Genomic DNA, 24673 nt, shown 5'->3' on the forward strand with positions numbered 1-24673 from the left:
TAATATTTTAATCATCTATCCGCTTTACATACTTAATATTTTTATTATATAATATTTGTGGTTTCGGATAATGATGGAGGATCGAGTCACGGCGCCCCTCTTGCCTTTCTACGGCACACTAGGGCGCAGCGGCGCGCAATTTGGGAACCCCTGACCTAAGGAATGACTTTACATGCGCCTTGATTGAATAATTTAGCTAAGCGCTGCGTTAAATATTTTTGTTAGAAGGCAAAACTATAAAAATGAAATATACAACCAAACTTTCTAAAATCTTTACAGAAGTAACGAGTATATTAATGTAAAAATATAGCGATAAGTATTCAAAGAATCTAAACACTCAATAACAGTAAAAAAATAAACTACAAAAAATGGAATGCATGTTTCCCTTTATATTGAGTTTTATGCGACGTAAATGTCGTCGTTTACGGATAGAGATGTCCCAGGAGCGGAGCGCAGCGCCATCTGCAGCCCCATGCGCGGCGAAGACCCAGCAGCCTTACGTTTCACCGGGTCCGGTTCTTGACGGTAGCTGGAAAAATATGTCAAATTATAAACAAGAGGAAAATTCTATCGGTCTTACCACAAAAGAATTAACTGTTCAATAGATGTTTAATCTTTTGTGGTAAGATTTTAGGTTTCTTTTTTATGATGTAATTTGGGGCCTGGGCTATTCACCCTGGATATGTTTTTTTTTTGCTATATTTGTATAAAGGTTTTTCGCATCAAGGATAATTGAACTAATATTATTACTTAATTGTAAGATTTTAGGTTTTAACTTAATAAGTACTTGTTTTTAAATGGCAGGTTGTGTCAAATGTCAATAGAAAATGATCGACATTACACTGCAGCGGAGCGTTACGCGGTAGTTTAGTTGCGCCTATTGCGGTCTCACCTTTAAAGTAACTAGTAAGGACTTTATAGCATAGAGCAGGGCTTCCTAAAGTGCATCGCGATTCGCAACGGTAATCATTTAGGTTCTTTGGATATATCGTAGAAAGTTACATACCTTTTTAATGTCTCAATGGGTTCAGTTTTAGGATTATGAATACCAGTTTCCGGATCAATAGTAGTCAAAACGCATCTAAAACAAAAATCAATAAACATTATAATTTAACAAAATACTTAAAAAGCATAATAAAATAAATTCTTTGTTTTTTTTTTATGTGGCAAACGAGTAAACGGGTCACCTGAACAGGGCTCGGAAACTTGGTTAATTGTCGCGATCCTGTTCGTGAGAAGCGCCATACATTTTCAAAAGAGCGTTTTCATTTCGATTCCGCTCTGAACGGACCGAAATTATTTCTGGTTTTGTTCTAAGAGCAAAATAAAATCGCTCACTGCTCAAAATATCGGTTAGAACCGTTCGCGATATCGCTCGCCCCGCCCACTCACACACACCACAATACTCACCCGTTCCTTTTAAAAACTAGCTTTAAACCCTATTTTTTTACTTATCTTAGTTCAAAATTGACCTTAAAAAAATTAAAACGTGAAATATGTAGTTTATGATATTGTCGATCTATTGGCGTGTGTTTCAAATAAAAGTCATTTGTAAACACTACGGAGATGCTGAATGTTTTATGCTTGAATTTCAATAAATTGGTTTTACTTTGGAAATCATAAGTATAATAAACAAAAATAAAAAATTTAAAACGTGTAAAGAAATGTTGATATACTGAAGATTATTGCTGTATTTTTATTATAGCTTTGTAGCTTTCAATTTATGAGTTTATAAGGCTCTAAATACGGTAAATTATGAAATCTCCGTAGGGGAAGGGCCTTAAAGTCAAGCAAGACGTTAATTTTCAAACGATACCCAAGAATATTATAGTGTCGCCACTCCATCGAAATACAGAAAGATTTCGAAATGAATATGAATAAAAATAGAGGTAAGAAAGTGTATTGATATTATTTCCCTAAGAATAGGTAAATCTTTTTTATGGTGAGGTTGTAAAGAAAAAAATTTTATTAGATTTGGTAGTTATAAGACTCCATTACTGAACAGGATAGTGTGCAAGTCATGGTCTGGGAGCTGTCAATCTTAAAAGTGCCCTCATAGCGTGCATTAATTTTTTTGATAAAAATAGATAGTTTAGATTGATTTGCAAAGCCGGAAGTTCGTATAAAAAATGTAAGAAAAAAAATAGTGAATAAATGTTTTACTTACAATGAACAGGTCCAAAACTCAATTAATGACCAACAGCACGAGACGTTGGGTTGAGACTTGAGGTAGACGAGCAAGACATACACTGTGTCGACGAGTACATCTACTTGGGCCAGTTAGTTTCTTTTCATAACAGACAAGGGAAGGAAGTCGATCGACGAATCGAAAACTCCTAGAAGAGCTACTGGTCCATGAAGACGCTGATGAAGGGAGATTTACCAATCTCCCTGAAACGCAGACTCGTCGACCTGTGTATTCTGCCCGTCCTAACCTACGGTACGTAAACATGGTCATTGACCGATTCGCAAAAAAAGAGCGCAGTTTGTTGGGAATAAAACTAGTCGACAAAATAAGAAACACCACACTGCGCTCCCAAACAGGTATCAAGGATGTAGGAGCCAAGACGGCAAAACTAAAATGGGATTGGGCTGGCCATGTTAGCCGAATGCACCCCGACCGCTGCGCTGGGCAAAGTTAACAACTGAATGGGTACCCGAAGACGGACGACGCAACCGTGGCCGGCCAAGAAAGAGATGGCGCGATGAGCTGGATGCATAATACCAGCCCGGCTAGCCGATGGCGCAAGAGCGAGAAAAATGGAAGACCCTGGGGGAGGCCTTTGCCAAGAAATGTTTTACCGTCACCATGTGCACTGGTTTGCCTAAAGTGTATTCAATATAAAATTTCTTTACCTTTCAGGAAAAAAATTGGTTTGCGTATTTAAAAAAAAAGGTTATTTTATCTAAAAAAAAGTATTGATTGAAGTTGAATGTAAAGTTAAAATCATCATGACACAATAGTAATTTTACAAAAACATAAATTATTATTCTAGAATCTAGATTATATTTATTGACTAAACTTTATTGAAAACGAGTTCAGAGTCAATAAACTTTAAGGTGGTGTGCCGAACACGTCCGGCCATTTGTGAGCCCGCAAACCAAGATAATCCTAAAGTAGACATTCATCATCATCATCATCAGCCTATTGCCGTCCATTGCTGAACGTAGGCCTCCCCCAATGACCAACCAACCATTCCGATCTTGGGCAGCCCTTATCCAACCGCTGCTAGCCACTTTCTTCAAATCGTCAGTCCACCGTGCTGTGGGACGTCCTACACTACGTTTGCCTAAGCGTGGTCTCCACTCTAAAACTTGTCTACTCCATCTACCGTCTTCTCGTCTGCAGACATGACCAGCCCACTTCCACTCCAGCGTGCTAATTCTATGAGCGATGTCGGTGACTTAAGAGGAGTCCACACGGCCGTTTTTCCATACAAACGTTGTCCCCTGTTTCCTCCCTAGATAATGCCGGTAGCGTTATGAATTTTTTCCTGAATATCTATGGCCACTATTAGCATGTCCCTATGTTTTCTTTTTTTTCATAATTTTATTATTAAAAAAGATAAGAACGTCCAAAAACCCAAAAAAATGGCCAGATTTTCCTCTGTGTTCAAACACCCAGAAAACAAAACTGGCTAAAATATACAAAAAAAATAAAACATAGGAACACAGCTCAAGCCTTGCTTTAATTCTTAATGAAAAAAGTACTTAAATCGGTTAAGTTTTGGAGAAGGAATCAGCGGACAACGAATCGAAGATTTTCTGTTCTTTTATTAGTACTTTTGTCGTGTTGCCTCTATCGCGCTCTGCGGTGGGAGACTTGAGATTGGTGAGACAGCAATACATTTTCAAATACCTATTTTCAATTTCTCTCGCCCCTGGTGTATCCTCTTAAGTTCTCTGGCGAATGACTATATTAGGATTTTTGTCCACCTAAAATACTCCCAACATAGCTCTTTACGCCGAGCAACCTTAAACTTGTGAACTAGTCTTACGGTGAGTGTCCACATTTCAGCTCCGAATGTCATTGCCGGTAGAACGCATTGATTAAAAACCCATAGTGGAATCGACGATTCAAAGATATTTCGGAGCTTCCCAAATGCAGCCCAGCCTAAGCGTATTTTTCTATTCGCCTCCTTCTCAAAGTTGTGCCGCCCTAGTTGAATTGTATGGCCAAGATATACGCATTATTGCAGAACTTCGAGACTAGCGCCATTAACGACGACAGGTCTCGGGAGAACATGTTTATTAAACGTGACTTTGATTTTCTTTAGGTTCATCCCGAGTCCCACCCGTCCGGAAAAATTGCTTAGGCTTTTCAGCATCTCTTCCAGGTCTTGCAGAGATTCTGAAATAATGACTATGTCGTCTGCAAACCGCAAAAGTGAGATGTGCTGGCCTGTTTAGACCCCGTCCGTGCTAATCAAGCTTCTTAAAAACGTCCTCCAACACGTTATTAAACAGTTTCGGAGAAATAACATCTCCCTGTCTTACTCCTCGGCGTAATTGGATAGGACTTGTTCTCTTTTCTTGCACTTGGACAGTCATTATTGCGGCCTTGTACAGACATTTTAATACCTCGACATAGCAGTAGTCTACTAGGCATCTCTGCATGGATTCCTGTTATACAGCCCAGGTCTCGACGCTATGAAATGTTTTCTCATAGCCTTTATTACGCGCAATGGCTTGGGTATTCGCCCGACGGAGGCGACGGATGTCACGCCTAACACTCTTTTTAATCTCCCGGTTGAGAACCTGACACTTAGATTGTGTGGCTATGGTGTTTTTTCGTCTTTTCCTCATTAGTTCCAGAGTCTCGCTGGTAAGCATAGACTTACGTCCATAGGTCTTCGGGGGAAAGTATTTACGACCCACCTCGCAGATGACACGAGTCAGACTGTTGGCGGCGTGGTCTATGTCGTTTGTGGTTTCCAACATGGCGAATCGATTTTGCAGTTCTAGCTGGAAGCTCTCGCAACCAGCTTTGACCTGGAGCCGTACAGGTCTTAGAGTTGACCTCACTAAATGTGCTCGCTCTAAACTGACGTTTATACTCAGGCTGCCTCTTACCAGTCCGTGATCACTTCCGGTATTAAACCTCAATAATCAATTGATAACGGACGAAACGTCATATTATATTCAGACTTCAGAGATGTGTATGTGATCAATATCACACATATATAATACACTTGGATTAACTGACTTAAGGTAGTATCGATCAGGTAACCTTTAGCACAAGGTATGCCACTCTTGCCACCCATTTCTACAATGTTTCTCTTAAACGATTTGTGGACTATAAAACCAACGCCACCTTGGGATGGTTGATGTCCTTCTCGAATGTAGAGCAAGTGACCGGAATCGAAAGTAAAGAAATTTTCAATCAACACTTCTAAGCAAACCAGTGCACATGGTGAGGGCAAAACATTTATTCACTTTTTTTCTTTTTTTTTACGCACTTCCTTTGCAAATCCACGTAAAGCGAGCGTTTCAAGTTCCCATACTTATAAACTATCTATTTTCATCAAAAAAACCATGCACGCTATTAGGGAACTTTTGAGATTGACAGCTCCCGGACCATCAGTATCCCTGGTATGCTATTAATGTTATGTTTTTTTCATTTTACATAGTAAAAATTATATCCGTTTTGTATTCGTCGTACTATAGATTTCGGTATTGATTTAGATTTAAGAGCTAGTTTTTTTTAAACAGGGAGTTTAACAGGTATCAAGTATTCACATGTGTTTCTTTTGCTAGATATATTTTATACTTAATAGTATTTTTATTTTTGTTGAATTGAAAATAGTTATGGTCTTATGGATGATATTAGACTTTTTCCGACCCATTCTTTTTAATCACAAACTAAATTCTGATCTGAACACTTTACCACACATTCAAAACAAATAAACAAGTTATGGCCTATTGGCTATTAGATGGTGCACTAGAAAGGGAAAGAAGATATCACTGCACTAGTTACTTTCCGCGAGGAATTAACCAGGTTAATGTCAGAAGCAATACCGCTCGCATCTCGATTTCGCTCCGAGCGGACACAAATCCAAAAACCGCTTAAAGAGCGCTTTAACCTGGTTAAAAAAATACCGGTTCCGAGCCCTGGCCGGCCCATTCGTGCCGTAGCATGCTTCGGCATTATTATTTTTTTACGTGGGAGCCATGGCTCCCACATATAAAATGTTTATTTAGTAAATGTCTTATGTAATCAATAATGGATCAAACAATGCAATTAGCATTAACATATACCTATTTTAGTTTGAGTACTTTAGTTGATATCGAGAAATAATAATATTTTAATTAAAGAAACTTGCCTAAAGCACGGTTTTATAACCTCGAAGACATTGTCTCCTATCTTGACATATTTCCAGTTGTCCTCGGCGTACGGTTCGGCGCCGCTCAGTAGGAAGTTACCGCGGAAGTTGTGATGAGTTACTGTAGACTCTTTGAGACGTCCATTCAGGTCTTGCACAGATGCCTCGTTTACCAAGTTATAGGACACCTCATCTGGGAACGCCCCCTGTTATAACAGATATGACTATGAATATTATAACACCAAATATAACTATCTATATATACAGGAAAAATTTGTGTTTGTATTGAATAGGGTTAAAAACTACTGAACGGATTTTAAAAATTATTTCACCTACGGAAAGCTACACCCTTTGTGATTTGTTTATTTATTTATTTATTACGGTACAGTTACAGACCACAGAATAACAACATACAGTAAAATAACATTATCAACACACGGCATTTAGACTGAGGTCCAATTACAACTACACCAGCATTTACTGATGGACATAAGTTAGGTATATATTATTCTGAAAAATATTAGATGCCTCCGAAAATTGCAAGAATGTGGTAAAAATTTGCCATAAAATCACATCATCAATACTATTCGCAGCTCAAGCGAAATACGCTTGAGCTGTGAAAAGTATTGATGATACATAAAAATAATGTTTTACTTTATGTTTTAATTACTATAATTAATTAATAATGTTTTTTAATTAATTATAGTAAGTATTCATTATTATCTATAAATAACCGCCGTACTCAGAGACATTTAATTATGATTCAGCTTCAATTTAATAAAGAGTTTGACAGATAATGTACCTATGTCAAAATTTTAAATTAATTACATTCAAGTAATTAATGTTCCACTCTGAGTGCGACAGTGAGTCTGCGACAGCAATCAACATATTATGTCTATCTTTTATAGTCAACGAATAATAACCATTTCTTTAGTAAAAAAATTATCTTCTACTTGTAAGGCTTTTTAAAATCTCACAAAGGTTGCGGGCCGCAAACCGTGGGCGTGTTATTTAGGGGTGATTACACCATATTTGTGGCCCGTATAAGAAAAAGGTTTAGGACTGCTGTGCTAATCTGATAGTTAAAACTTAAAATATGTTATTTGAACTATGACACTTACATAAGAAAGGTGAATGTAAAAATAATATAAATAGTCTTGTTATCTTTTTCAAGCCGTACATATTATTATACTATATCCATATAATAATAATAATTAAAGTGTTGACTGCTGATAGCACATTATCAATACAAATATTATTTATCTGTAGTTTAAAAATATGTATGAGTGTTGATTAAACTATTGATATTATTATGAACCTACTGAACCCTGACCCTTGTGTATGGGATACAAGGATTTCAAAATTCCAAGCAATACAAAGAATGTTGGTAGTTATCACGTAGTTATCTTTTAACTTGCTTCATAGATAAAAACTGTATTATTAATAATTGCTGAGGTCATTTAGAAGTTTATGTATAGTAATATTATAATATAAACGCAATAGTGTGTCTGCTTCTAACCTCAAAGAATCAAAGACTATTAATAGTACATACAAATTTAGCGCCTTGTGCAGGCATTTGCTTTGTAACACTTCGATCGTGGGAATCACAGACACAATAGATATTCAATTGTTATGCGGCACCCGGGTTCCACTTGGGAGTTGATGGGTTTAATAGAAACTTGCAATTGCCTCATCAGTCATCAACTCATCACTCATCACGCTTAAGCCACTAAAGTAATTTAGCTGAAAGTTTGAATGGTATTTTCATTTGCATGGAAATCAGGAAAGGACATTATACAATACTAGCTGTTGCCCGCGACTTCGTCCGCGTTAGCATAGTAGATCACATCCCAAGTATTATTTATTGTACAAAAATATTCAATATACAGAATTGACTTTCCTACGATTTTATTTTTCGCGCGGCTTTGCTTGCGTAATTTAGGAATTTCACGCAACCGTACATTTTTCCGCATAAAATAGCCTTTGTTCCTTAACGTGGTCTATTCTTCATGTTTGCCAAATAACATAAAAATTGCTCCAGTAATAATTTTCCTCCGTTTTTTCCACATTTTCCTCTATTTCTATGCTCCTATTAGTCTTAGCGAGATAAAATATAGCCTATAGCCTTTCTCGATAAATGGGCTATCTAACACTGAAAGAATTTTTCAAATCAGACCAGTAGTTCCTGAGATTAGCGCGTTCAAATAAGCCCTTTCATATAATTTCCCCCGTTTTTTCCACATTTCCCTCTATTTATTCGCTACTATTAGTCTTAGCGTAACAAAATATAGCTTATAGCCTTCCTCAATCAATGGGCTATCTAACACTGAAAGAATTTTTTAAATCGACCAGTAGTTCCTGAGATTAGCGCGTTCAAGTAAGCCATTTCAAATAATTTATCCCGTTTATTCGTCATTTTCCTCTATTTATTCGCTCCTATTAGTCTTAGCATGATAAAATGTAGCCTATAGCCTTCCTCAATCAATGGGCTATCCAACAGTAAAAGAATTTTTCAAATCGGACCAGTAGTTCCTGAGATTAGTGCGTTCAAACAAACAAACAAACAAACTCTGCAGAATTATAATATTATATTAGTATAGAAGTATAGATAAGTACAGTTATTGTTACAAAAAATGTGCGGATTCCAAATCATGAGCGAATTTTCGCGTAAACTCTGAGTACCTATGAAAAGAGTACATTATCTAGATTCTGAAAGCAAATAGGTTAAAACATTTTTGGAACTTACTGAATCATTTTTGGTGAATTTGTAAACTTTATCAGTACTTGTCAGCCTTAAATCACGACAGCTTTGTGACGCATAATATGCAAGGCGGAAACTCTCATCAGGTCTGTTCAACAATCTGCAATTATTTTATTATACAAATATATTAATATTTCTACAGTAAAATTGTACTGTTTGTTACAATTTAATTACAAAATAATAAAAAAAACTAAGTGCAGGTAAATTTATTACTCACTTAGAAATCCACTCACTGACTTCTTTGCCACAATCAAAGACTGGTACAGTTACACCCCAGACCTTAGCTTGTTCCACTTTGCCCAGGGCAACCACCTGATGATCAAAAGCAAAAATTTTAATTGTTAATGTCCAACATAAGGTTCACAAAGATACAATATGTCATTTGGAATTCTGCATTTTCCTACCAGTTTCATAAACCACATTGCAAACATTTTGAAAAATGTACTTAACAAATTCGACATTATTATTTATTAATATCAAAATGTTTCAGCTACTTACCTCAGCCAAATTCAAATATACTGTCTCCATATCTTTGTGTTTTAGTGAGAGAATAGAGCTCCTGACAGTGGGATATACCAGTAGGAGTTCCGGGTAAGCCCTGGCTGTTATAAAGTTGTTCTTTTGGTCTATTATCATCAGAACTCTGAATTTTGAAGAAAAAAAAAGTTTTGTTATAGGGGGGTATTACATTATATAATATGATCATTTCTATGATCATATATAGGATCCAATATATATGATCATTTGATCATACAGGGTGTCCCGTAAATCGACGATAAGCCTTAAACCAGTCATAGGCCAGGTTACATCAGTTCTCAAAAAAATTAAAAAAAAAGTCCAAGTAATGTGTCCCAAAAAATACAAAGCTTTTAAAAAAAATCGAAAAATCGACATCTTGTGGCGGTTTTTTAGTTCCCGGCACTACAAATTTCTACTTTTTTTGTTTTTTTTTTTTTTGTATGTCATCCTGAATAATGCTTTAGTAAACTGGTACCTAAGATTTAAATGAGGCTTTTTGCCCAAAACAATTATTCGAATTAAATAGTTTGCTCGACTTTAACCGACTGTACTGAAAAAAAATGTACCACGCTTGTTTGGCAAGTAATTTTAAAAGTTGACGCAGTTAATAAGGATTCCAAAATGGTATGACACTTGCTAGATAATTTCTTAAATTTTGGACAATATTGATTTTTTTAAAGGAACTCAGTTTTCGACAATTTTTTCTTACTTACTTAAAATTATTCAAGTGCACCCAAGACTTTCTTCTAAGTGATATTATGATTTGTATGAGACGGAGAGAAACATTCAACGAGTGTACGAGGGAGATAAAATCTAAGAAGTAAAAGAATATCACGGGCCACGGGGGCCATAGTGTCTCATTACTTTTAACTTTAGGAAAGGTGTTTTAGGATTTAGGAAGCTTTTATTTGAAACAAATTTTCGGAGTCTAAAATATTTTATTACATTATAACAAATGTTCAAACTGCCTCCCACCAGCACGAATGCAAGCTCGATATCTTTTTAAAAAAGACCGCTTTATCAGACGGGCAAATCTGCCGTTATTAACTAATTCAGCTGCTCGCGTTAATTGTTGTCGCAGTTCAACTAGATTTTCAATTGGCTTTGTATACACTTTTTCTTTCACAGCTCCCCAGTAAAAAAAATCTAGCGGATTTAAATCAGGTGAACGGGCTGGCCACGAAATGGTACCAGACCCTATCCACCTTTCTGGATATTCAGTATCTAAATAATCTCGCACTGGACGGGCATAGTGCGCCGGACAGCCGTCTTGCTGGAACCACATGTCTCTGTAAATGTGCAGAGGTACGTCTTCTAATAAATTTGGTAAATTATTTCTTAAAAAGTCCAAATAAATGACGCCATTCAAGGTTTCTGGCAGCTCAAAAGGTCCGATGATTCTCCCGTTTAGAATCCCGGTCCACATGTTTATTTTGAATCGATACTGGGATTTATCCTCTCTCATCAAATGTGGATTATCTACATGTCACTCATGTAAGTTGTGTAGATTCATGTACCCATCTTTTTTAAAAGTGGACTCATCGGACCATAAAATTTTATCTATGAATTGTGGATCTTCCCGGTGTCTTTGTAACATCGTTTCACAAAACGTAACTCTTGGGAGATAGTCCCGGGGTAGTAAAGTTTGTACTCGCGTGACGTGGTATGGGTGGAGCTCATGACTTTTCATGATTCGATGGGCAACACTTTTGGGCACTCCTGTGCTTTCTTCGATTTGTCGTACTGAAGTACTTGGATCTTCTGCGACTGTTCGTAGTACGATGTCATCGTAAGGCAAGCGACTTCTTCCTTCACTGTGTACTTGGCTTGGGAATCGTCCCTCTGAGAGTGAACGGTGCAAATTCAAAAAAACTCGATAATCGGGATGACGAGCAGCGTTTGGGTATCTTTGGCGGTAAAGCCTAGCTGCAGCATTGGCATTGCATCGGCATTCACCATAAATGAGATGCATGTTGGCATATTCCTGTGCGGTGTACACTGACATGGTGGTACTACACAATCACACGATCAACGCTAGTCCAGGAGAAAGCAAAGGTCGTTGAAAGAGAAACTAAGCAGTCCAAAACCAAATCACAAGCAATCGAGTCCAATAAACAAAGCAAAAAGGGGTATGTACGAAATCAAGACGAACGAATACGGTGTGCGCAGTAAACGAAGTAGAGTAACGTACTGATCTATTGTACTTTGTGTGCTGTACGTCGGGACCATGGACAATAGTGACATTGTCTCGCTCACACTAGTAGCATTGTATCTACCCATCTCACGTACTTGTGGCGTCACTATCTGTCTCTCTTACACTCATTGAATGTTTCTCTCCGTCTCATACAAATCATAATATCACTTAGAAGAAAGTCCTGGGTACACTTGAATCATTTTAAGTAAGTAAGAAAAAATTGTCGAAAACTGAGTTCCTTTACAAAAATCAATATTGTCCAAAATTTAAGAAACAATCTAGCAAGTGTCATACCATTTTGGAATCCTTATTAACTGCGCCAACTTTTAAAATTACTTGCCAAACAAGCGTGGTACATTTTTTTTTCAGTACAGTCGGTTAAAGTAGAGCAAACTATTTAATTCGAATAATTGTTTTGGGCAAAAAGCCTCATTTAAATCTTAGGTACCAGTTTACTAAAGCATTATTCAGGATGACAAAAAAAAAAAAAAAAAAAAACAAAAAAAGTAGAAATTTGTAGTGCCGGGAACTAAAAAACCGCCACAAGATGTCGATTTTTCGATTTTTTTTAAAAGCTTTGTATTTTTTGGGACACATTACTTGGACTTTTTTTTTAATTTTTTTGAGAACTGTTGTAACCTGGCCTATCACTGGTTTAAGGCTTATCGTCGATTTACGGGACACCCTGTATATGCATATTACATTATCATATTTCATTGATCCTATTTTACGTCATATGTGGTTTCAATTGCCAATGGAGAGCGCTAACGCTGACAGGTATTGATGTCAGGGTTACTAGATCTCAGAGAATTCGATTTGTCAAAAGACATCGTCATTTTTAATATGGCTTGTTTTTTTGTTATTTCAACAAGATTATCCAAGTATATAATTAGAAAAATAATTACATTACATTATTTGAAACATATTAACGAACAAGAAATTAAAAACTCTTTTTTATATAAAATAACTGGAAACACCTATTTCTATGACCGTATTGGATCCAATCTCTTAGCAAATGTCAAAAATCTATGATCAAGGAAGAAATGAATCATATGTCTATATTACATTATCCAATATCATTGACTCAATGATGTCGGATCCAATATATATGATAATCTAATGGGGGATCCATATTGACCATGATATTATTATTATACAATGTGTCCCGACACCGGTGTCCGATCCTTTAATGTCATAATCTATGGCATATTTTATCGACAAATTAGCTCTCAAATTTTTTCTCTCTTTCACGGTTGTAAAATGGCAGCAAAAAAAACTCTTTCACCATTCGAAAGCTGCATTATACAGGGTGTAACAAAAATAAGTGATAATACTTTAGGGTGTGTACGTGTTCCTTGTAGAGAGTTCACTGTGAAAGTAGCAGCGCTGAAAGACCAAAATTTTTTTTCATTTTTGTATGGGGAAACTCGTGACGCTCGTACACGTACACACCCTAAAGTATTATCACTTATTTTTGTTACACACTGTATACGAGTAACATAGGCTACTTTTTATTTTGGAGAATATAGGGTTCCGTAAGATATTTCAGTCTTTCGGAAACAACCAGAAAAAAAACTTATTTTGCGTACGCTGCCTAAACTATAAACGATAGAACTATACAATGCTCCAAGTAAATGTAGATCTTATAAATATATACAAAAATATCCGCAACACACTATACCTATCTATGTCAAGTGAGGCACAACAACCATTTTTTTATTTAAAAATCTTAATTTTTTTTGGACTACATTTAAACGCATTTATTTTACTTATGCTAATAATCCTTATCAAAATAAATAAATTTCATCACTAAGTACAGTTTATGTAGATTATATTTGCTCTTTGAATGATTAAAATTGGACGTTTGGTTTGGAAGTTATGGTGAAATTAAAATATTGCGATTTAAGCCCGTTTCGAAGTGGACGCTACCAATGCCACAATGAATAGATAATAATAGTACAAGTACCAATGCAGGGGTGCGCATTGTACATGTCGTAGGATGATTTTGATAAATAGAATGTTCGCGAAAATTCTAGGGTTTTCACGAAAACACGGATAATTAGATAATGTTGATTACATTTTTCAATCTTACTGACAAAAGGTAGTGTTTTCGCGAAAATGCGAGTAGCCTTAGTACGATTGCGAAACGAATCGTTAGTTATTATCGAAAAAAATCACTGATTGGTCGGTTTAAGCGCCTCACAACAACATCTTCTCTGATTGGTTGAAGACTTGACGTTTTAAATGTCAATTCATTGTCACGCGTTGTTTTGTTTGTGGTTGTTTTTGTAAGCGAGCTTTTGATATTTAATGTGTTTAAAATTGCAGTTGGACTTGAAAATTAGTGCGAAAAGTTAACTAAAAGTGTGCCTGTAAATACAAAATGACTTATACTTGTGAAATTAGTGCTGAAAGTTTAACAGAACCAGAAACTAATTCTAAGGTTATGTCCTTTATAATTCTATGATGTATTATTACCTCAAAGATACATAGGAAAAGATAGTAACTAATCAGAATAAGAGTTGGCCAGTAAGCAAAAATCAAGTCAATCAGCGTTAAGAATGTGCAACTCGCGTTTTCCCAAAAACCTAATTTTTTTAGGATAATTGAAAAATGTTATCACCATTATCTAATTATCCGTGTTTTCAAAAAATCCCTAGAATTTTCGCGAAAATTTGATTTATCAAATCATCCTACGACATACACATTGAAAAGGTCTACAGAAAATTCCGCGATGGTATATTTTTTTTATGAAATAAGGGGGCAAACGAGCGAACAGGTCACCTGATGGAAAGCAACTTTCGTCGCCCATGGACACTCGCAGCATCAGAAGAGCTGCAGGTGCGTTACTGGCCTTTTAAGAGGGAATAGGGTAAAAGGGGAGGGTAGGGATGGAAAGGGAATAGGGGAGGGTAGGGAAGGGAATAGGGGAGGGCCTCCGGTATACTCACTCACTCGGCGAAACACAGCGTAAGCGCTGTTTCACGCCGGTTTTCTGTGAGAACGTGGTATTTCTCCGGTCGAGCCGGCCTATTCGTGCCGTCATATATCCCACAATAACATATTTTTTTGTCATTTACTTTTAACTTCAAATAATGGCTAATTTTCGAAGTGATTTTAACCAATACGGCAATAATCCTTATTCAATTAAATACTTTAAATACATTATTGATTATGGCCCTTTACAGCATTACGATTTTAATTTCAAATTAATATTTTCGAAGATATTACAGATTTAAAAATTGCGGGGCGTAAGTAGCTTTTGCGGCAGTACCGTGGTACCGACCATAAACCTATAAGTATACTAGATGTCCCGCGCGGCTTCGCCCGCGTAAATTAGAAATTTTACAGAATCCGTAGGTACATTTTCCCATAAAAAATATTTCCCCCGTTTTTCCCACATTTTCCTGAGTTTCTTCTGTCGTATTAGTCTTAGAGTAATAATATAATATAACCTTCTCGATAAATGATGAGTCTTACTCGATAAATGATCTATCTAACACTGAGATAAGTTTTTAAATCGGACCTGTAGTTTCTGAGATTGACGCGTTCAAGCAAACATACTCTTCAGGTTTATAATATTAGGTAGATATAGATTTTTTTTAATTATCGCTTGACAAACTCGAGTCTTGATCTAAAAGACTATGAAATGTTATAATATGGTAGTGATGATGATGATGATGATGATGATGAATGTAATTTGCATAGTAGCATATGTTTTCTGTTCTTAAAACAACGCCGAAACTCCCAAACTTGTATCTATAAAGAATCAGGAATTCTCTCAGCACCTTCCGAACCACGGTATACCAGGTATATCTCGGTGCAAAATCTTACTTGTTGGTAGCATATGCTTAGAATACTTCTCACGAAACCGAAGTCACCATATGTTTCCCTATAAGTTTTGAGGAGTTCCCTCGATTACTTATGGATCCTTCATCAGATCACCACTTTTCTGAATATAATACCAAATTGGGATGATACCCTATATACCAAAAGAAAAATTTTGAAAATCGGTTAACAAACGGCGGAGTAATCGTTGAATATAAGAAAACGAACATAACACCTCCCCCATTTTGAAAGTCGGTTAAAATTGTAGCCTATGTGTTATTTATTTAATATTTTAATCAGCACATGAATTGAATAACAAAATTTTTTTCAAATTAATCGTAGCACCATCTGTCAGGACAAACTAAAATTGAAATAGAATAATATTGAATGCGATGATAGCGCCGTCCGCCGGATCTAATGTAAAACATTCCAAAATCAACAACTCCTTATAAATAAGAAATTAATTGAAAAAATATTTTCCAGTAGACCAAACTGTAAATCTAAACCATTCTCGAATCTCCACGAACACACACAAAAAATTTCATCAAAATTGGTCCAGTCGTTTAGGAGGAGTTCAGTCACATACACACGCACACAAGAAATATATATATTAAGATATTAAGTCTATGGTACCGACCCAATGCGGGCCACGGGTAGTAATGAATATAAATTATTTAAAATCAAACTACTTAACTGAATCGATTTTAATAATTTTTCAGTGACTAAGGCCATAATTTATTTTATACCCGTGCGAAGCCGGGGCGGGTCGCTAGTATACTATAAAGAAGTACCACAGGGTTCGGTCCTCGGTCCAGTACTTTATACCATCTTTACATCTGACGTGCCTCAGACCCAAGGAGTTACAACCGCAATATGCTGATGATACAGCCATTGTAGCATCTAATAAATCCCCAACAATAGCCTCGCTAGAATTGCAGAATATTCTTTCAAAAATTGACTCATGGCTCAAAAAATGGAGGATAAATGCTAGTGCTAGCAAATCCGTCCAAGTAACATTTACGTTGTGTCGGGACAAATGTCCATCAGTAAAACTCGTAGAAAGAGAGCTTCCCCAAAGTGATACCGTTAAGTACCTGGTTATGCATCTTGATAGCCGACTAACCTGGAAGAAGCACATTGAAACCAAAAGAAAAGAGCTTAACATCCGCTCAAGAGATCTCTCATGGTTGATTGGATGAACATCTAAACTGGCTATTAACAACAAACTGCTTATATTATATATAAATCAATTATCAAGCCAATCTGGACCTATGGCCTACAACTGTGGGGCTCTGCAAGTGCCTCAAATATAAGCATAACCCAAAGAGCTCAAAATTGTATACTTAAACAGATGTGCAACGCCCAATGGTTCATTAAAAACTCAGAAGTACACAAATTCTTGGGCCATCAGACAGTGAAAGAGGACATTAAAATGCTCAGCACGAAGTACAAACTTCGGTTAAAAAAACCACCCAAATCGGCTAGCTCAAACGCTCCTACACAGAGACAGTACTAATTGCCTTAAAAGGCTATTAGTTTATTATAATAATATTTATTTATCCTGGACTTAGACACACTGGATTAAGATCCAAAATAATCAATGTAGATATGTGCCCAATCGAGAAAAATCTCCGCCTGCCACAATTCGTTAAACTCATCTGCTCATAGTCTGAAAGACTAAATGCATGATTTTGGAGAGAAAAAAAAATTCAATTTTTCCATTGTGCGATATGAACGACTCCAAAGAAAAAATAATCAAGAAAAAACAAATGAATGACTGTTTTGGAAACTCAAATGTACCTACCAAATAAATGAATACTTATATAAAGGAGATCGAAACAATTACATACAATTCTGGGCCTTGTATGTTTGTAAGACATGAAAATGGTGTGAATTAAAAGGTTCAAAATTAAGAGATCCTTGCTGAAAATTCTATAGATATTGACAATCTGAAAGCTGAGATATTCGAGGTTTAGTAAAAGTGAGGTTATGTTGAAATCTTTGTTTCAGATGAATACATGTAAAATATGTGTTTGTGAACTAATACCGCCACATATTTAATTAAAATAGTACCCTAGATAAACTAATATTATGTTTAGTCAGGTAAATGACATCCGTATGGTGTCATGTGTCCAACATAGGTACATGGCCTAAGCCGAACTGAACCCTTTTTTGGACACATCTAGGCACAATTCGTTAAATAATTATACTAGTTTGTCTACTCCTATACTGCTTATATTATAATTGTGTCTTGTGTGTGCTGAAAATAAAAAAAAAATTCTTTCTTTCTTTGTGAAAAATATTTATTAGATCTAGTAGATAAGTCATCAGAAGTCGATGAAGACTCAAACAAAGACGACTAGGTAGGTGACAAGTATGGAATTGTAGACGACCAGGAGGAGTGAACTATGGAATAAAAGTAGTAAAATAAAACCAATTATATTAATAGAATACCTATTTTATTCCTCTTCAATAATAATTAAAATGTCATATAAGAATTGTGCAGGGGGTACAATATTGCGGTACCTTGCCCAGCTAAGGTACCATATAATAGACATTATGTGAGCACAGCAGCCTACTGTTCGTCTACCTACAATACAGTTGCAATAATGCTGTACAATGGCTTCTCTTCCTCTACGAGAGCTGTCGACTAAAATATAAATATAATATGTTTTCCGACTTATATGTCGTGATAATATACGACCCCTGAGTAGCCAAGATGTGTTAGAAGCCGACAACTCTCGAAGTAGGCTATTGGCAACCTCCCTGCACACTTCAATAACAAAACCGTCATTTTGTCTTATATGTTCTCCGTAATATGATCGTGCCTGCTTAATTTGGTATGTACCTAATGAAATTAATGTAAGTTCGCTTTCAGAAAGCTGAGGAAATTATCATTATGTACAGTTATTGTTTCAAAATTAGCTCGACGCCTATTATAATTATTATTAATAATAAAACTGGCTAACTCATTTTCTGTATTCATGTACCTTTCTATTTCTTGTATTATTTCTTGAGCATCTTTACGATCAAATATAGGAGGGTGAAACTTATTTAAGAGACAAGCAGGCCACCTCAAAATCTTTCATGAAACTTTTACTGGCTATGTTAAAATAATTTTGCCGTAACAATTTAAAATCTCTTTTAAATCTGCCATTTACAACTTCAACAACCCAAGGGCATATGGTGACTGCTCTTGATTTATTTGCCTCAATAGTTGACAATTGCGTTTCACCCTCCTCCAATGAAGCAGGCACGTAAGTTCTATAACCACACTGGTTCAACAAAGAAATCAAGTCACGGAACCCTCTATCTGCTGGCTGGCTGGCTGGAAATATTTTCGTAGAGGCCTTCCATGTTGAAATTCTTTCTTCATTATGTCAGCATCGGATGTTGTGGCTGGGTATGGACCCAAAACATCTAATAATATTCATCTGTACACATTATTAAGAATGGTTTCATAAGATTCCTGTACTTATGCAGACTGTATGTTTTTTTTTTGGTATAAGTAATTGGAACTCTTTTCGACATAGCAATATGTTCCATCAAAAATTGCTATTGGGGTGTCAACTCCCTCAAAGCTTCCAAACAAAGCCTTAGGTATTGCGAGATTTCTCTGTACCAATTGTTGTCTGTTCTGGTGGTTTAAACCAAGATTTCGGTGTACAAAATGCTCAGTAAGTAGTTCTATAACTTGATAAATCCACTTTTCAAGAGTTGTCCTAGATACTTTTAATAAAGTTGCCAACCTTTCATTTGAGTCTCCAGTTCTAAGCTTCATGAGATAAGCGGCCAGAGCTACAGCTGCTTTTGAGATTTCTGATAATTCAGGAACTTCAGCAAACATCTGCTTGAACTGCTCTTTATTTAACCCAGTCCATATGTGAACAACATGGTCCTCCATTTCACCATTGTTTTCGAATTGAAGTAGTGAAGTACTTTCAACTTCTTTTAGAGACATCATATCATATATATGTCTCCCTGTAAATGTCTGAACATAATTGGATCTCAAACTATCCAGAAAATCCCATGCTTCGATAACCAAATGTTGATCACAAAGACAGTTATTTTCAGAGATGTAATATTTATATTCAATGAACAACATTTTACGAGTAGTAAGTGGTACTCTGTATCTCTCTGTTCTTTGGCATCCTTCAATGAAGCACCTTCTTTCAGTTTCAATGGCTCTCATGGACAAAACAACCAACCAGTACCTTCTAGGTACTGGTTGGTTGCTGCTAACTCCTACATTTGGAGACACATTAGGAAGACCTGGTTGTTGTGGTTCTACTATTCGTGATATTACTACTATATGAAGAGTGTCTTGTCGTCGAGTGATATGCTTAGGTACATCATGGCCTACCTAATTATATGATAGGGCATCGACCTGTACAATGTAATGAGGCAGGCCATACTTTATGCTTTGATTGCAGTAAAGAAAATGTTAATTTATTTACTTACAGTTTGAGGAATAATCCATTCTTTTATGACATTATAAATTCTAGATTCACGAATTGAGTTGGTGTGAAGTGCATGACTGACTAGTGCAGCTAGAGAGCGTCCACAGTGGAAACAAATGTTGCGGTGTCCTAGTAGTCTTCCCTGGTTAAGAGCTCATGGGTTTTAAGCCAAATCCCAACACGCTTGACAAACATGGTCATTACTGCTTAACTAAAAAAAGGAAATGATACCTATCCTAAAATGAATATCTCATTATATAGTACAATGACTATGCAGTCTTTAGAATTTTCTTTGCTTTAATCGTAAATAATCTGCATATGCCTTGTAGCTGTATGTATTAATAAGTCTATCAAGGTAGTACCTACATAGGTGAGTTTATATTTAATTACAGACTGAGGTGCAAGCCATTGCCGAATCACTGATAGAATATTTTCATCGTTTAATGGTCGTCGCCCTAATGTATTGCAGTGACTAGTTACTATCCCGCAATTCACACAGCAATCCATCGTTTCAACAATATCCAATCCACAAGCTCAAAAGCAGCAAAATCCAAATTAACAGTTCCAAGTCAAACTTGCAGGCAATCTTCGGTGTCCAATATGAAAGCAAGGGTCGTACAACGTAGACGGGTTCGGAGTCCGTAAGAAACAAAGCAGTGGTCGTTGAAAACATAAAATATTCGGAAAAGCACTCAAAACGCATCGAAAAACACGAAACAAGTAAAACACAGATAACGGCAAGCAATTGTCAATTTTATGTTGCCACAGACTAGATACTGAATGATTTTGATCAATATGAAATTGATAATCGAAAGGGATGTTTTTAAATAAAATATTCTTATATGTTGTTTTATTGAATTGTAGACATATAATGTGTAGTTTAATATATTTTCTATAAGTTTAATACCTAGTGTGAAGTTTTTATTCTGTAAATAAATAATTGAAATATCATTTTTAATTTGATTAATCGTTTAATCGATTATTTCACAAAAACAGTTATTTGCATATTTCTCCTCTTGTAGATTGAGAATTTATGTAGATTTTTGGTATTTCATACAGAAAAAATTAACTTATTTTTTAAACCAACTCTGAACTTATTACATTTGGGCCCACCAGTTTCAGTCTCCTTTGAATTTGGAATTCTTAACCAAAGAGGAGGAGATATTTGAGATCAAAGTGGCCTGTACAGCAAAACGCCAATTTCTTAATATGTAAGGATCTAATAACATAGTATCTGAAATCATGGATACTCAAAAGGATATATAATAATATTGTTTCATGATGAAAAGTACTTTCAAAAGAGAATGGTAACAATATAACATTACCTGTCTCGTAACCATCCATCTCTAAGTCCAAGTGTTGTACATTCAGCTGAAGTTAAAAATATTGGTGCACATGATTTAATTGGGTAAATCATCAGCTCCTTCAAGGTGCCTACTTTCTTCCATTCAGTGGGTAGTCTTGGTTTCATAAGCTGTTTGTAGCATTGGTAGGCACAGTAGGCTCCACCCACGACTCCCACTGTTGAGATGGCTGTGGTGACATATTGACCTACAAGAATGTAAATACTACTTTAAAGCCCGTCACAGACTTAGCTATAATATATTATATTAATATACCATACTATAATATATATTTTAGTAGAGCTACCAGAAATCTATATAATACTAGATGTCCCGCGCGGCTTCGCCCGCGTAAATTAGAAATTTTACAGAATCCGTAGGTACATTTTCCCATAAAAAATATTTCCCCCGTTTTTCCCACATTTTCCTGAGTTTCTTCTGTCGTATTAGTCTTAGAGTAATAATATAATATAACCTTCTCGATAAATGATGAGTCTTACTCGATAAATGATCTATCTAACACTGAGATAAGTTTTTAAATCGGACCTGTAGTTTCTGAGATTGACGCGTTCAAGCAAACATACTCTTCAGGTTTATAATATTAGGTAGATATAGATTTTTTTTAATTATCGCTTGACAAACTCGAGTCTTGATCTAAAAGACTATGAAATGTTATAATATGGTAGTGATGATGATGATGATGATGATGAAGAATGTAATTTGCATAGTAGCATATGTTTTCTGTTCTTAAAACAACGCCGAAACTCCCAAACTTGTATCTATAAAGAATCAGGAATTCTCTCAGCACCTTCCGAACCACGGTATACCAGGTATATCTCGGTGCAAAATCTTACTTGTTGGTAGCATATGCTTAGAATACTTCTCACGAAACCGAAGTCACCATATGTTTCCCTATAAGTTTTGAGGAGTTCCCTCGATTACTTATGGATCCTTCATCAGATCACCACTTTTCTGAATATAATACCAAATTGGGATGATACCCTATATACCAAAAGAAAAATTTTGAAAATCGGTTAACAAACGGCGGAGTAATCGTTGAATATAAGAAAACGAACATAACACCTCCCCCATTTTGAAAGTCGGTTAAAATTGTAGCCTATGTGTTATTTATTTAATATTTTAATCAGCACATGAATTGAATAACAAAATTTTTTTCAAATTAATCGTAGCACCATCTGTCAGGACAAACTAAAATTGAAATAGAATAATATTGAATGCGATGATAGCGCCGTCCGCCGGATCTAATGTAAAACATTCCAAAATCAACAACTCCTTATAAATAAGAAATTAATTGAAAAAATATTTTCCAGTAGACCAAACTGTAAATCTAAACCATTCTCGAATCTCCACGAACACACACAAAAAATTTCATCAAAATTGGTCCAGTCGTTTAGGAGGAGTTCAGTCACATACACACGCACACAAGAAATATATATATTAAGATATAAAACTCAAAGGTGACTGACTGACATGGTGATCTATCAACGCACAGCTCAAACCACTGGACCGATCGGGCTGAAATTTGGCATGCAGGTAGATATTATGAAGTAGGCATCCGCTAAGAAAGGATTTTGATCAATTCCACCTCCAAGGGGTTAAAATAGGGGATGAAAGTTTGAATATAATAATACTTCTTAACGCGAGCGAAGTCGCGGGCAAATGCTCGTATATATTATAGCTGAGTGTGGGGTCACGCGAAAATTAGTATAGAAAATATATACTTAGTAATATGCCTAGCTATAAATATATTAGCTATAAGTATATTAATATATATTATAGCTAAGTCTGTGACGGGCTTAAACTTTGCATTGTATGATATAAAAACTTACGATGTTTTATTTAATTTTCGTACAATAAATTTACTAACATTTTAGTGACGTTGATTATTTAAATCCATAAAATTCAAGGGTATACACACAATTTACTTGTGCGTTTTATGTTTTCCCTAATTCTAATTTCTTACCTTGATTTGACATCGTTTATTACACAGATTACTAGTTTATATATGGTTTATTATTAAAATCTCTTCTTCTTCTTCTTCTTTAGGTTATGGCGGCCTCAGTGAGTTGCCAATGTCAGAGTGCTTTTGGGTAGACTTTGCTCTATATTGCAGGTCTGGTGAAGAAACAAGGTACAGTATCTAACAATAATTTAAATTCTGTTGAATATACCTAAAACAAACACAAACATATACTTAGAGGTTAGTAAAACATCACAATTTTATATTGTTAGAACAAATATATGTACACAGAATGTCAATAAAAGAGGTATTTACAAAGCATAAAATTGATTTAAAATTAATAGGGCGAGGGATATTGATAGGAAGGAGGTCATATAGGGAGGACTGATTTTTAGGACAACAAAAAAAGATGTGGTCCAGGGAACCTTCATCTAGGCCACACTCACACAAAGAACTATCCTTAACCCTAATCTTAGCTAAGAATACCGGTGAGCAGCAATGTCCAAGCCTAACTCGACAAACGGTAGAACATACTGCTTTGCGACTATTAATGTATTTGAAAAACCAAGGCTTAACAGGAACACTACTTTGTATGTCAAAATAGTGTTTGCCTTTAACATTACCAGATATGACCCACTCTCTATTCCATTGGATGTTTAAGTGTTTTTTGGCGCTGGGAATTATATCATGGCAATATAGTTAAAATCTCTTGCAGGCATTTACCAAAGAGAATGTCATATACTATTTACATTTTACGCATTTACCAAACCACAGATTACTAGTATCACAGATTACTAGTACCTATATATTTGTAGGTACCAAACCAAGTGCAACGAATACTATTATGTCGGTTGTACACTCTCGCCGAGACACAGCGAGGCGGCCCGAGTGCGAGAGTGTAAATGGGTGCGCTCACCTCGTCTCGCCTGTCTCGGACCCTCTCGGTCCGCTGTCGGTATTTTGCGCTCGAGACAAAGGGTCTCGCGAGGAAAGCGAGCGCATTACTATACACTCTCGCGTTTTTCACTACTAGTCGCGCCGCTAGACAGTGCAGAACAGAAAAATAACAATAATAAACGTCATTATCAGTCATTATCTGTGAGAAATAAAATAGAATTTGATTATAGATCTTTGGATTACAATGATATCTTTCGATGCATAGAGAAAAATAATGATCCATCTTCTCTGAGTTCATAACTGCGATTGAACTAAGCGAGAATGTACATGATCGCACTCGGGCAACGAGCACGGGCACGAGACTCTC

The 24673-nt window shown here is 36.0% G+C and overlaps 1 protein-coding gene across 1 annotated transcript; it reads right to left on the reverse strand.

Moving 5' to 3' along the window:
- Window positions 1-257: 257 nt before the first annotated feature.
- LOC121725986 (mitochondrial amidoxime-reducing component 1) lies at window positions 258-23471 on the reverse strand. Its single transcript, XM_042113204.1, has 8 exons — window positions 23413-23471; window positions 21411-21636; window positions 9583-9727; window positions 9302-9396; window positions 9070-9184; window positions 6324-6529; window positions 1007-1081; window positions 258-529 (listed from the first exon to the last, which is right to left on the reverse strand). The coding sequence occupies exons 1-8, from the start codon at window positions 23423-23425 to the stop codon at window positions 400-402; spliced, it is 1005 nt and encodes a 334-aa protein (XP_041969138.1). The 5' UTR covers window positions 23426-23471; the 3' UTR covers window positions 258-399.
- Between the last annotated feature and the right edge of the window lie 1202 nt (window positions 23472-24673).

This window comes from Aricia agestis, chromosome 4 (assembly GCF_905147365.1).
Source record: "Aricia agestis chromosome 4, ilAriAges1.1, whole genome shotgun sequence".
Lineage (NCBI taxonomy): Eukaryota > Metazoa > Arthropoda > Insecta > Lepidoptera > Lycaenidae > Aricia > Aricia agestis.